Source organism: Electrophorus electricus, chromosome 26 (genome assembly GCF_013358815.1).
Source record: "Electrophorus electricus isolate fEleEle1 chromosome 26, fEleEle1.pri, whole genome shotgun sequence".
Classification (NCBI taxonomy): domain Eukaryota; kingdom Metazoa; phylum Chordata; class Actinopteri; order Gymnotiformes; family Gymnotidae; genus Electrophorus; species Electrophorus electricus.
Window position 1 is genome coordinate 5,393,968 of NC_049560.1, and position 13,427 is coordinate 5,407,394.

General features: G+C 43.5%; 1 protein-coding gene and 1 long non-coding RNA gene across 3 annotated transcripts in view; one reads left to right on the forward strand and one right to left on the reverse strand.

Moving 5' to 3' along the window:
* Positions 1-7,079, forward strand: part of LOC118240835 — a 7,416-nt gene extending 337 nt beyond the window's left edge. The window contains exon 2 of the long non-coding RNA XR_004775675.1: positions 4,242-7,079. This is a non-coding gene — a long non-coding RNA (uncharacterized LOC118240835). The remainder of the gene's footprint in view (positions 1-4,241) is intronic.
* Positions 7,080-10,313: 3,234 nt separating this feature from the next.
* Positions 10,314-13,359, reverse strand: s1pr4 (sphingosine-1-phosphate receptor 4). 2 transcript variants are annotated; one of them, XM_027010663.2, is made up of 2 exons: positions 12,678-13,359; positions 10,314-12,132 (listed from the first exon to the last, which is right to left on the reverse strand). In XM_027010663.2, exon 2 carries the CDS (start codon positions 11,981-11,983, stop codon positions 10,814-10,816), a length of 1,170 nt encoding a protein of 389 aa, XP_026866464.2. In that variant the 5' UTR covers positions 11,984-12,132; positions 12,678-13,359; the 3' UTR covers positions 10,314-10,813. The 2 variants fall into 2 exon arrangements, with proteins under 2 accessions (XP_026866464.2, XP_026866463.2); XM_027010662.2 differs by having other exon boundaries at positions 10,314-12,135.
* Between the last annotated feature and the right edge of the window lie 68 nt (positions 13,360-13,427).

The window sequence follows — 13,427 nt, forward strand, 5'->3', positions numbered from 1 at the left end:
AAGAGAATTTAGTTATAAATGTGTAAGAAATACCGTATGATGCATCTGACTATGTGTAGGCTATGTATTAGGCTGTATACTTATAAAAATGTTAGTCAAGGTGAAGCGTTCCTCATGGAATGTAATGAATAGGTTTCTCTAAAAATGGTAGCGATAGAGAGGTGTTCCTCCAGAGGGGTCCTATGGCCTTTGACAGATGCAGGGTGCAGCTGTAGTCCCAATATGCTTACAGTTAGCCTACACTGAATGGTGATTTCCAAGAAACGCGTGTGTGTGTGTGTGTGTGTGTGTGTGTGTGTGTGTGTGTGTGTGTGTTGGTGTGCGTTTCAATAAATTGATGAAGCGTTTTTGTTTTTTGTTTTTTATTTAATCCACGTGCTCAAGTTGTCCTACTTTTCCAGTGAGAACAAGCCGGCCAACACGATTCATCCAAACTATTACACTTAAGGAAGGAGGCACTGATGAGACAGATCGGCACATTTTTAATTTGGAATTTGGATTGGAAACGGCGCCAAATTTCAACGCCAAAATTCTCGATGTGTGCAACCAATACAAGCTCACACATGCAAAAAAAGAAAACAGACCGGCTGCGAGTAAGCTATTAAGAGCGATCTTACACACCCAGACTTCAATTGTGTATTATTAAACAACAAAGCAACAGAAACTACTTTTGGACCATTAGAACAAATTGTCAATTTAGTCAGTTTGACTTAAGTAATAATAATAATAATAACAACAGGTTAAAATGTCACAGAGTAGCTCATTTAGAGAGTAGCTCATAATCCCAAGATTACATACCAACCAATATATAAATTCTAGATGTGAATTTGCTTTTCTTTTAGGAAAGCATAGATTTCAGTATAGCATCTAAGTATTAATAAACCAAATAAATTTACTTCTTTTAAGGAAGCAAAATAACTCATGAGTTTACTTTGTGTTCTTGGGAACAGCACAGTTGTATATTATGCTCAACGATGTATAATATAATAATAATAACTCTAAAATGTTAATTTAGTAAAATGCTGTGAGATGTTGCATTCTTTGCAATAAGGAAATCTCCATGGAATGAGAGACTGTATATTTGGTGCCTACAATCGGCGTCTCTCCTGGAACACCTGTGCTTGTCAACATTTCAGCAGGGTGAGACATACTGGAGTAGTCTCTCTCTCTCACTCGTTCTAGGAATTCAACATGTCTATTAGATTACAGATAGCATCGGGAAATGAATATAAGAACTGTCAAAACAGTAAAAAGATTTGGTGTTTCCTTGAAACAGGTTTCTGTAGACATGTGACCTTTCCTGATTTTGAGAAATCCAGCAGGGATGTCGATCAGTGTTAACAGTGTCCAGCCCTCTCCATCCAGGTGAACGGCGGTTTGTAACCTTTTAAAGCAGTGCTGTAGAGGTGAGTGTAGGAGTGAAAGCTGCCATTTTAAATGCAGATGGTTTGACTTCCACAGATTCCCCGTCTAAAGCCAGCGAGTGAAAGGATTATCTCATCTGTCACAGGGCCCATCTCTAGTGACCTTTTAACGCACAGCAGCCCAATGGAGCTCAGAATCTCATCTGGCTGAGTGAACTTTTAGACGTCTTGCCTCCTACTGTAAGGTGGGAAAGTTAAGTTGATCCTTATGCTAGCTTGCCACCCTCCCCTGTGGATGTGTACTTGGCTTCTTTGAATAGGTGAATCAGGTGTGTTTAGTGTTCATCAGTGCTTAACGCTACACAGTGAGTAGCCCTCCAGGTGCAGAGGCCGCCACCCTGTTCCACGTGTTATGCGTGTGTAGTTCCATAGTGCAGCTGTGTAGTGTTTGTTTTTTTTTGTAGTGCAGCTCTGTAGTGCTGCACTTCAGGGAACTGTGTAGTGTAGCTCTGTGTTTTCTGAAGTCTACCTGTGTAGCCTATCCATGTATTGCAGCTCTAAAGTGCTGCACTTCAGGGAACTGTGTAGTGTAGCTCTGTGTTTTCTGAAGTCTACCTGTGTAGCCTATCCGTGTATTGCAGCTCTAAAGTGCTGCACTTCAGGGAACTGTGTAGTGTAGCTCTGTGTTTTCTGAAGTCTACCTGTGTAGCCTATCCATGTATTGCAGCTCTAAAGTGCTGCACTTCAGGGAACTGTGTAGTGTAGCTCTGTGTTTTCTGAAGTCTACCTGTGTAGCCTATCCGTGTATTGCAGCTCTAAAGTGCTGCACTTCAGGGAACTGTGTAGTGTAGTTCTGTGTTTTCTGAAGTTTACCTGTGTAGCCTATCCGTGTATTGCAGCTCTAAAGTGGAACCCTGTACTGCTCTCTCTGGCCCGCTTTGTGGTGCCCTCTGCACTGTGGCTCTTGTGTTTTCTGTACTGTAGATCTGTAGTGTATCTATAGTTCGTTCCTGAACATTTCTAATGTAGCCCCACTGCTGTTCGTACTGTGACCCTCCCTGCTTTGAGCCACTTAGCCTAAAAAAAAAATCACACACAATTTTGCACTCTTACTCGCTCAGCTAAGATCAGTTATGTTTTGGGTTACTGCAAGCCAATGTAACAGTCACAGGTTCACTTGGGTTTGACCCTTTTATGTTTTGTTACAATTACTTAGATTCTAACGAACAACCAACTTCATTTCTGTGTTGTAAATTAAGCAACGTCATCTTGCATAGAATCATAATAAATTAATTCAATTAAATCAAAGCGGTTATGATTCAACATTAAACTATTCAGCCATACAAAAAGGTTTTGCTCATTTGTAAAGATTACCAAAGGCCTATGTCATACAGTGTCCTAAACCACATCAGTAAGTCTGTGTAAATTTGCTTAAGAACCAGGTGCTATTTGATGCAAGATTTGCTCATATCATGAAAAGATATTTTGTCCCAAACTATTTCTTGCTAATTACACATAGTAACACTGATTCAGGAAATGTGTTTTGGCTGATTGCCTATATTTAGTCTATGCAAGTAAAATACTGTTTAGTTTCATTTTCTAGATGCGCCTCTTTTCTGTTCTGTTCTGTTGGGTTCTGATTCACAGCTTAGTAAGAGCCAAGGATGTTAACCCAAAGCCAGGCATATGTTTTTGCCCTGCTGCTAAACCCTTTCGCTACTCTGCAATTTCCTGGTGAACCAGAAGTCTGTATTCCCTGCCTCTATATTCCCTGCCTGGACCAGAAATCTATATTGCTTGTCTCTGTTGTGTAAACAGAGTTCATGACTTATTCAGAATTTAGGAGGTTATGTGCTGTATAGTCACAATAAAGAAGATATCTGCATATGTGTGTAAACGGTGTATCTAGAGCATTTGATAGAATGCATACGATCTGTATTGTATTTAAAAGCTCTGAGATCAGGGAAAAATGCAGCAGTCTTCATACTTGGGTAGCACGACACAATCAGGCTATTATGAGAACGCTGTGAGGGAGGCCCAGGAATTTTCCAGTGGAGGACAGAAACAATAATACAGGACATTTTTCTACCGCTTGAAAAAAAAAAATCACTCGACATGAGCTTGAAATTCAAATTGATTTATTTTTTTTTCCTTTGCTTGTGATGACCAAGTTTCAATTTCCTTATTCTGTCCTTTCTCTTGAAAAGAGGTGTTGAAGTTTGACAAATCTTTATTTATTGTATCCTTATTTTATAAGACTCATGTTTATGTATGGTCACATTATTCAGTAAGAAATGTCACTTTTGGTAGCTACCAATATAAGTCTCTGGATACATATTTGTCCAGTAGCTATTCACAGTGCATGTTGTACAAACCTTTCCAAATAAGACCAGTATTCCACTGAGAAAATTGGAGTGACGAGTCTGAAGTGAACATCTGTGACCAGGTGCTTTAACCAGACACATCTGCTGTTTAAACTCCAACCACGGTCCTTATCCTCTTCATGGCCATCCACTAAACATGAAATCTCATATCAAAGAACACCTAATTGCATTCCATCTTTGCAGCCTTCTGAAACGGTTATTCCTGGTCCTAAAAACCCGTCCTTAAAGTGATCGATTGCTGATCTAGATACAGAGTGCACAAAGCCTCTTGGGTAAATTTCATAACTGGATTCATACTTAGGGTAGCTCTAAGTGGAGACAGACAAAACAATCATGGGTTTGGCTGAAAGCCCCTTAAACTGGACCAGCTGGAATATAAACCAGTGAGTCCAGCCTATACACCACAGCGGTGGGATGTTCTGGGTAATAAACGCCAGACCGTCACCTGGCTTTGGGAGGGCTTACGGTCTCCTCTCCCTCTCTCCCCCCACAGGGCCACGGCAGCATCCGGGGAGCATCTGATCAGCAGCTGCCGTGCTCCGGAAGCCAGCAAGCGGAGGGTGAGAGGCTGGCCGTGGTGGGGAGGGTTCCTGGCACCGTGATTTGGTGGACAAACAGAACTAAAAATCACATTGCCAGGGATTTCCACCCCTGCATGGCTCTCGAGGTGCTCAGGACCTGCACCACTGCCACAGGCGTACGCAGAAGGCCGAAATAGAAAGCAGTGGAAGATGGCGGCGGCACACGGTGCGCGACGCGTGACTTCGAGGTCAAATGCTCGGGATGCGAGAGATGCCGTCGATGTCGGTGTTGCGGCACAGCGCGCCGGCACTGCCTTTGATGCTCTGCAGGTTTTTGCGTGTTAGAATGCTGCACTGAATTAAATGGAGTGCTCTGTCTGTGCTTGCGCAACCTCTCAGGCGTCCAGTTCATCTGAGTGCAGCCCTTCGGCGTGTTTTTCATGCTCAATAACACAAACAGAGAATCACGTCTTTGGAAATATCACATATCCTCTGGAATGAATAGATAATGACTTACTGGAATGGCAGCGGAGTGAAAGGGCGTCTGGCTCTTCTCTCAGACTCAGAAAAAGGAAACTTTGTAGGTCCCCTGCACTCTTGCGCTGCTTGTAGTGGGTTTTTATTAGTATGCTGACTATGCAAACCACATGTCACGCAGAGCAATGATTCATAAGACGACAATGTTGACAAGCCATCGCTGTCGCCCATGTTGCACTCGCGTGCTACAGACTGCCTGATGAGAGTGTTTTCCCACATTGAGCTTTGTTGCCTCACCAGATCAAACAGATCATCGTTACTTGCTCAAGGTGCAGAGCTTAGCTAATTGGTGAGCATTGATCCCGTAAATATACTGTTCACAGTGGCTAAGTTCAGCGTCTGCAGCGAGACAACTGACGGGATGTTGAAAAGCTTTGTTGGACATCCACTCTACTGCTCTAGCAGAGCCTAAAACTGGGATAATGAGAGGGCGCTCTAGAGGACCGCGAGGTTCTGCCAGGTCGGCTCAGAGGTGTCTGAAGGGATGTCAGAGTGCAGTAAGTTACCCATAAAGAAGGACCGTAAAGGTCAGACCAGTTGTGGCATGCCAGTTTCTTGTTGGCTCTCGCTAAAAAGCAGTTTTGGCACCTACCAATAGCATTGGCTTACGTGGCACCTCCGCCTGCCCGTAGACCTGAAGTGGGCACCAGGTCAAAGCTCCATTAGCAAAGATGGGCAAAGCCAAAATGGAAAGCTCACATTTCGTGCTTTGTTCCTCCAAAACACATCATTAGGCACTGAGTATTTATGTATGGCTATATTAATTCCTACTCACTGGTTCTCACTGATGTAGACATTATAGGCTCTAGACATTACCAGACAGAATGAACTGCTTGCTTCCCACATCTAAATCACACTCTTCCCGCCCAGTTCCACGATGAGTCAGATCTTGTCATAACAGCAGCATTCCTGACAATGGGGGTCCAACATCAGAGTAGCCAATGACGGACAACGTTCGAGAAGAACAGCAACAAGCAATAATAACTCAAAAGCCTGAAGGTTGAGGCCTCCGGTGCCTGCTGAGCTGGTATCAGTGTGTCCACAGAGAGCTGGCTCAGCTCAGCAGGAACAGAAGTCCCAGCCAACGTACAGCGCCTCCTGCATCCACCGCGCTGCGCATAGCAACGCCGTGATGAAATGTGAATCGTTCAGCCGTTGGGAAGAGGGGTTAGGGTGTACTGGAGCTGCGGCATAGTGATGAACACACTATCTGTTCAAACAGATTTCATACCACAAGTAAGGCCACAGATGTGGATGCAGTTAATCCAAGACCAGGTTTTTAGACTGCTTGTTGTTGTTTTTTGCATTTGTGTGTGTGTGTGTGTGTTTTGCAAAAAGTCTGATGGCAGATTTCTACCTGTTTCTACCTGCTAATCCAATTTCCTTTACCTAAGAAGGCAGGCAACGCCTGCAGTGTCGCGACGTGGTCTTATGCATTAAACTGAGTCAGGATGAATTATGGCAAGTCCCTTTTTTTAGGCCATATTGTCATCTCCATTTAACCGGAGTGAATAATGGTAGTCATAGATCTCCTCCCCTCAGCCCGTTTGCACTAGTCTAACTTTAGCTTCCATTCTTCATTTCTGGAGGACACCCTTCCTTTAGAAAGCACAGAAAGTTTACAACTAGGTGCGGAAGAAAGCCCAGAAGGTCTCGCCTCACCCGAATCAGATTTCGCTGTGAAAACTCCATCATTTAGGTTTCCATGTGATAATGATGTCCTCATTAAGGCTGCTTAAACCTCACATGACATGCTTTGATGGTGTAGGGTGTCGTATTATTTAAAGATCTCTGAGAGCTCCCACAGCGTCTTGCCGTTTTAGCCCCAGTCTCCTCAGAACAAATGAGTTCTTTTGTATGAGAGACTTCGTTCGTTCGTTCGTTCATTCATTCATTCATTCATTCAGTGCTTCGCGTGACACCTAAATACCACATCGCCGTAAGAACATTAGCATCTCTTACTATTTAAAAATTCTTTATTGAAGTTCCACAATATAGACAACTACACGAATCATGTTCAATGCACAGAAACACTACAGTTGTTAAACGAGTGTGTGAGTGGAGGCCGCTGTATTGAGGACCTTGGGCAAACAGAGGCCATGGCAGTTTCTTATGTCAGTGACCTGCTACGCAGAAGAATGCCCGTATATGTTTCTTTAAGGTAAGATTATCCTCGTTCTTTTTACTCGCCATTCTCTCTCTCTCTCTCTCTCTCTCTCTCTCTCTCTCTCTCTCGTACAGACAGCCTTTCAATAAAGATCTTTTTCACTCAATGCCGAATCGATTTTCTCAATAGATCCAGCATAAAGTGAACCACGATGACGCAGGTTTCACTTTCAGTGCGCCACGATGCCGCTCCCCTTGCGGAGTGGACGAGGATAAGTTTCGGCCGAGCCCTTTTAGCCGTACAGCTGTCAAACCAAGAGGACAAGCCAAGACCGCATTCGTCCAGTTCCCTTTTCCCTCCCCATTCCAGATATGATGTCACATGTAGGCGAAGAAACAAGCCAGGAAGGTCAGCTTCAGGGCACCAACGGAATGTTCAGTGTAATATCCATCACGCAACGCAACCGACAATGTTTCCTACGGCGCACAAACAAACGGTTGTACACTTATTCAGATTACTGAGTGATCAGGGTTTGGTCTTGGTCACATTTCAAATCGAGCGATTCGAGGGTATGAAATTCTTACTGGAAAGATCTTGAAATTAAAAGGATGAATTTTGTCAATGAATGGAATATCACTTAATCTCCTTAAGTGAAATCTAATTCTACCACCACCCAGTAATTCACACAGGGAACGCGCCCAACAGGTATAAGCTGCACTTAATGGAATGCATCTTAAAAAGGTCCATCACATACTTACCTGTAAAACACCTGCGGGCTATGAACAGTAATTACAAAGGGGGGCACAGCCACTCATGCAGCAACAGCCATTAACCCTTCACCTTTCCTCTCCGAGGCTGACAGGCAACTGAACTCTCACACATGTACACTGTGTTACTGATCAGGCTGCCATGAACCAAATACAACGATCCTCTAGATGTGACAGTGATTGAGTTTTACTAAAACGGATATTACTTGTGCACAATTATAAGTGAATGTGAATTTCTGCACCAAAGTGAACGTTTTAAACATAACTTGAGCACAAATGCTCAGCTGTGTAATATGGTTGTGAAAAGGAAATGGCGCAAGGCCAAGTACGAGACTTTTTCTTGGTCATGTACTGACAAATGTCAGGGTGTTGGGGAAACTCCTTAGGAATCTTCCTGCAATTGTGGCAGGTGTCTCAACCACTTGATTTAGCACAATGAAACTTCCTTCAGCGAAAAAGGATAATCTGTCTTGTACTACTAATGCAAGACAAAGTGGGGTTAATTATCCATCATTTTTAATAAGTTGTCAACCACCAATGGAGAAGATAGCCTCTTCTATGCCAGGTTACAGAACCTTACAAAATGACCCCCCCCCCCCCCAAAAAAAAGTCATCAGAATCGTCTGCATTACTAATGACAATGATATTTTTGTGGCGTCATTGTATTTTAAAAGACTGACACCCTATGTGAATTCATTATAAAATTATATCAGTTTTATGTAACAAAATATCATGTGACTGAAAAGTGTTCCGCCAATGTGCCAGAGAAGCTCCAAGTTCACGAAGAGGAAAGTTATTTCTCTAATGATGACATGGTTAGCTTACAGTGGGCCACTACCTATAAGTCATTAAAAAAGTTCACCTCTACAGAATAAATGACCCCCTGAAGTACCACCGATAATTCTATGAATTTGAAAGAAGGCTTCGGAAGGGAAGACCAGCGATCATTCTAAAGTTATAGATATGCACCCTATAGGAAAAACATACAAAATGATAACTCTAATAACACAAATAAATGTTTGCACATCCCAGTAAGCAATGTTGGAAGTACTGTGAGAAAATGAAATTTGCAGTAGACCACCACCCAGGTACCTTGACAAGGCCACCCACTCAAATCTCAGCATCAGAGCAAGAAGGGGACTCGTGAGCGAAGCCACGAGGAGATCAGCAATCACTCTGAAGGCGCTCCAGAGCTCAGTGGCTGAGATGGGGGCGAAGGTGCACCAGTCACTGATGTCAAGAGTTGTACATACAATGGCCTTATATGGGACAGAAGGAAACCATTACTGAACAAAGCATGACTGGAGTTTGCCAGAAAGCTTCTAAGTTACGGAAATAATGGAGGTTTAGTCCAAAATTCATAACACTACGTGCAACACCAACCTAACTGCTTGTTGCCGTCAAGTATAAAGGGGGCAGGGCTATGTTGTAAGAATGCTTTCCTCCTTGGGGACAGGGCTGGTACAAAATACAAGACAGTATTTCAAGCTAATTTGCTTCAGTCTGCTAAAAAACTAAAACTTGGAAGAAAAGCCCGGCAACGCAGGGGTGGTTGAATAACAAAAAGGAAAAATGTTCCAGGCCCCCCGTGCAACACAGACGTTGTCGGTCCCGTCATCCGTGGATCCGGAGTTTGATCCCAGTTGCTGGAACAGGGAGTGAGGGGTGGCATACTCTCTCCACTGTCAACTGCGGCAACTCTGGCCAATCAGGGGTGTCGTGTGAGCTCACGCATCTGAGTGTGTTACTCCGCCCCCTGATGCAGCTTGGAAAGACGCAATAATTGGCTGCATGCGCCTCAGAGAAAGCAGGGTGGGCGAAAATAGGGCAGAATTACCCGTTGGGGGGAAATTGGCTACAACTAAAAATAGGGAGAAAGTCCAAAGAAAAAGAGTTAAATGTTAAGGTCTCGGTCCAACTGAGAATGAAAGGGCCAAGCTGTGTGAAATTCAAGTGCTTATCAGCCTTCAAAGACGCTGCTGGGAAGGACAGACTGTAGCAGTGCACTGGAGTGTGAGGCTGAGTGAATATCCATGTGTGCCACAGCATTAGCTTCCACATTCACGTTCAGTTTGGTTAAATAATTATTAAGCATTTGCTTAAACAGACCAGTACATGAAGGCCATCTGGGTATTTTACTGTGTCCAGATACAAAACCTGTTTCATTCTGGGCATTCCTTTGCAGTTCTGAATGAAGAAAGGTCTAAACTTACATTTACATTCAAAACAGACCAATATATAAATTTTAAGTCTTGGGTATTATCAATCCATAGCAATAAAATACACTGGAACAATATTCATGATCAAATAACTTGCCCAGTACAGAGATCACCTAATAAGACATTCCTATGGACTAACTTATTAGACTCATTTATGTGGTGCAAGATTTGAATATGGCTTCACTTTCCAAGGTCTATGACTTGTATAAGGCATATAAAGACAACAACAACAAAAAACATACAAACAATGGTTGTCATATGTGATAACTGGAAAATGATATAATAAAGAATAAATAAAATATCATTGCACTTAAAAATCTTAACATCTCTCTTTTGAGGTCAAGCAGGAAATCATTCACTCTGAAGGTGAATCCCAACTGTTAAATATGACCAAAACCAAACGAATCAAGAGGATTCAAGATTCAAATAATCAAAGATTTTATTTATGCTTTTAAAAGTACAGACATTCTATGTTTACTTGTGTGGTCCAAGCATTTGAATTAAAATGCAATAAAGTCACAGTAAATAATTATATAAAAATATTTCTTTACTCGTTCAGTTAATCATAGAGATTTTATAGGACACTGCTCAGTCAGTCTTTCAATTATGTATTCACAAAACACATGTATCAGTTACAACATACAGATATATATATATATATATATACACACACACAACATTCTTACATTAATCCTTACAGATGTCTGTGTACATGTGCATTTCAGCAAATCACAGTGGACAACAAGGAAATGCTAAACAAAGTGCAAAACAAAAATCTGAAAAACAACAAGCATATGTTTGTATGTGTTTGTGGGTGTGTGTGTGTGTGTGTGTGTGTGTGTGTGCCAGCTGAGGTGGAACAACTCAGAGAGTGTGCAGAGGTGTGTGTGCTGTGGCAAGTGAGCACCTGCGGTCTAACCACTTGAAGCAGACAGGCAGGAGGTGGTGGAGCTCAGTCTGCTTTTCCTGCTGCTCCGCGCTGGGGCCTGGGGACTCGTGCTCAGGTTCCTCACTTTGCTGAAGCTGTTGCGCAAGCTGCTGTGGTGGCTTCCCGACGTGCTCGATGTCTCTTTGGACAGGAAGCTCTTGGCGTTGCAGATGCCCAGTCTTAGGCAGCAGCAGCACAGCAGCTGACTGATGGCCTTGCGCAGCTCCAGGCTCCCGAAGGAGTAGATGCAAGGGTTTATGGCCGAGTTGAACACGGCCAGGGCGATGAACCAGTGGGCTTTGAGGAGACCGCCGCAGTGGCGAGAGTAGCAGAAGTAGTCCACCAGGAGCAGGACGAACAGCGGCCCCCAGCACACCACGAAGGTTCCCACGATGGAGATGACCGCCTTGAGGAGCCGAAGGGAACGGTTCAGGTTCCGAATGGAGCACTTTTTGGCACTGCCTCGGACGTGCCAGTAGATGGCAAAGTAGACCGCGCCGATGGTCAGGAGGATGACGAAGAAGATGACCAGTGCGAAGAGGATGTAGCTCTTGGAGTAGAGGGGCAGGAACGTGGAGCAGCTGCTCAGGTGGCACACGCAGTTCCAGCCGAAGAGAGGCAGGAGGCCGATGGCGAATGCTGTCACCCAGCTGAGCGCCACCAGGACGTAGACGCGGTAGGTCTTCTGGGATGGCTTGGGGTGCGCGGACTTCATCATGGTGGTGCAGCGCTCGATGGCGATCAGCAGCAGGCTGAAGATGGAGGCGGCCAGGGCCACGAAGAGCAGGCCCTCGCGCAGGAGCCAGAGCATGGGGGTCAGGAGGAACGTTCGGCTGCCCGACATGCAGATGTTGATCACATAGGCGGTGCCGGTGAGCAGGTCGCTGAGCGTGATGTTGGCGATGCAGATGTAGACCCAGCGATGGCGCTGTCGCATGCCGAACAGCACAGCCAGCAGCACCACAAGGTTCTCTAGGATGATGAAGATGCTCAGGCAGAGGAAGAGGACCGCACCAATGCTCAGGACCCCCTCGTCGTCCTTGCGGTTCTGTAGCCTCCCAGTGTGGTTGTAGTGCGCCACGATCACATTGTGGTTGCCCCCGCCGTAGACGTCAGGGCAAGAGGTGGAGGAGCTGAGGGCGTGTAAAAACTTCATGGTGGACGGCCGCTGATGGGAAGACTAGTTCCACTTTCGCCAGGAAAACCCTGATACAGAGCCCGTTGGGCAGTCAAACTCTCTCTCCAGACTGCGGATAGGAGGAAATGGAAACGGTGTCCTGTAGGTTCTTACCCTCCTACGCTACTCTGCTGTGACCGAAAGATGCTGGTTAGTGCTACATAAATGTAATCTGGTATGCCCTTTATAGGACTAAAAGCAAAAATAAAAAAGAAAAACAGAAATATAAACATGCTGAGGACTTCCTCAGACAGCACATGGTGCTACAAGACTTTGTGGTGGTTGGAAAGCATTTAAATATCTCTAGTTTCACTACTACCCTTTGTGGTTATAGGTGGAGTTTCCTTTACTCGCCTGTATGTTTTAAAGGCTTACATGTGATTTACAGAACATACAACAAACAATATTTAAATGTCCTGTCTAAATCAGAAACAACATTAACATACTGTAGATTGTCAATATAGTAGAAAAATTATATTTATAAACACATAGATGCATGTGAATGCATTTTTTTTTTTGCAGAAAAAAAACAAGGATTTTCTTTTTTTTAAATAATGTCCTATATTTTGTTTGCCATTTAATGGGGATAAATATAATTAAATATCATTAAATATTATAAAGCATATGTTAGCAATCTTATATGCTTTTAAGGTTTGTTTTAGTTCACATTTACCTCTTGCTTGTGATACTGGAGAGTGTGTAGCCATCCATCCTCTGTCTCGACAGAGCCCGTGGTGCTCTACTCTCATCAGCTATATGCAGTTCTGACAAGGAAGGAAACTCACAGACACACCCAGTGGAGAAGGGGCTTGCAGATGTAAAATGTTGTATCTTTACACGGTTTCCTCTCTTTAAGAGAATATAGCGTGGTTGTCATGTTCCAGGAGTACGTGTGTGTGTTGTCTCATGCACTGTCATGGTACCTCATGCATCGCAGAATAAAATATGACATCGTAAATAAAATAAACTGAGATCAAATAAAGTAGAATAACACGAATGTTTTGGCAGAGAAGGACTGATAACAGAGATATGTTCATTTTAATCGTATTGTTTACAGGCATTTAATTTAGTGGCAGAGCTTGCGTGAACAGATGAAACTACACTACTGACTTAGGTTAGTCTACGTTTTGGTTTATATCCAATTTTGAGTGTATCTAGTTTGTTGCTGAAGTTCACGTGTCATTGCGATACTACACAACGATATTGCAATAGGCTTTGAATACTTCTAACATTATGCCATCTGTCTTACAACAGCTTAATCTTGGCAAAAAAATTGGTTACCCAACATTTTCGCAGAACCCACTCAGCAAACAGGAACTCTTTTCTCAGTTCAATCTTGTCCCAACTGCATGAAATCTGAAAAAAAAGATAAATAAATACGCTTTTAAAACTATCAGACTGACTCTTCATGTCTGATCTTATA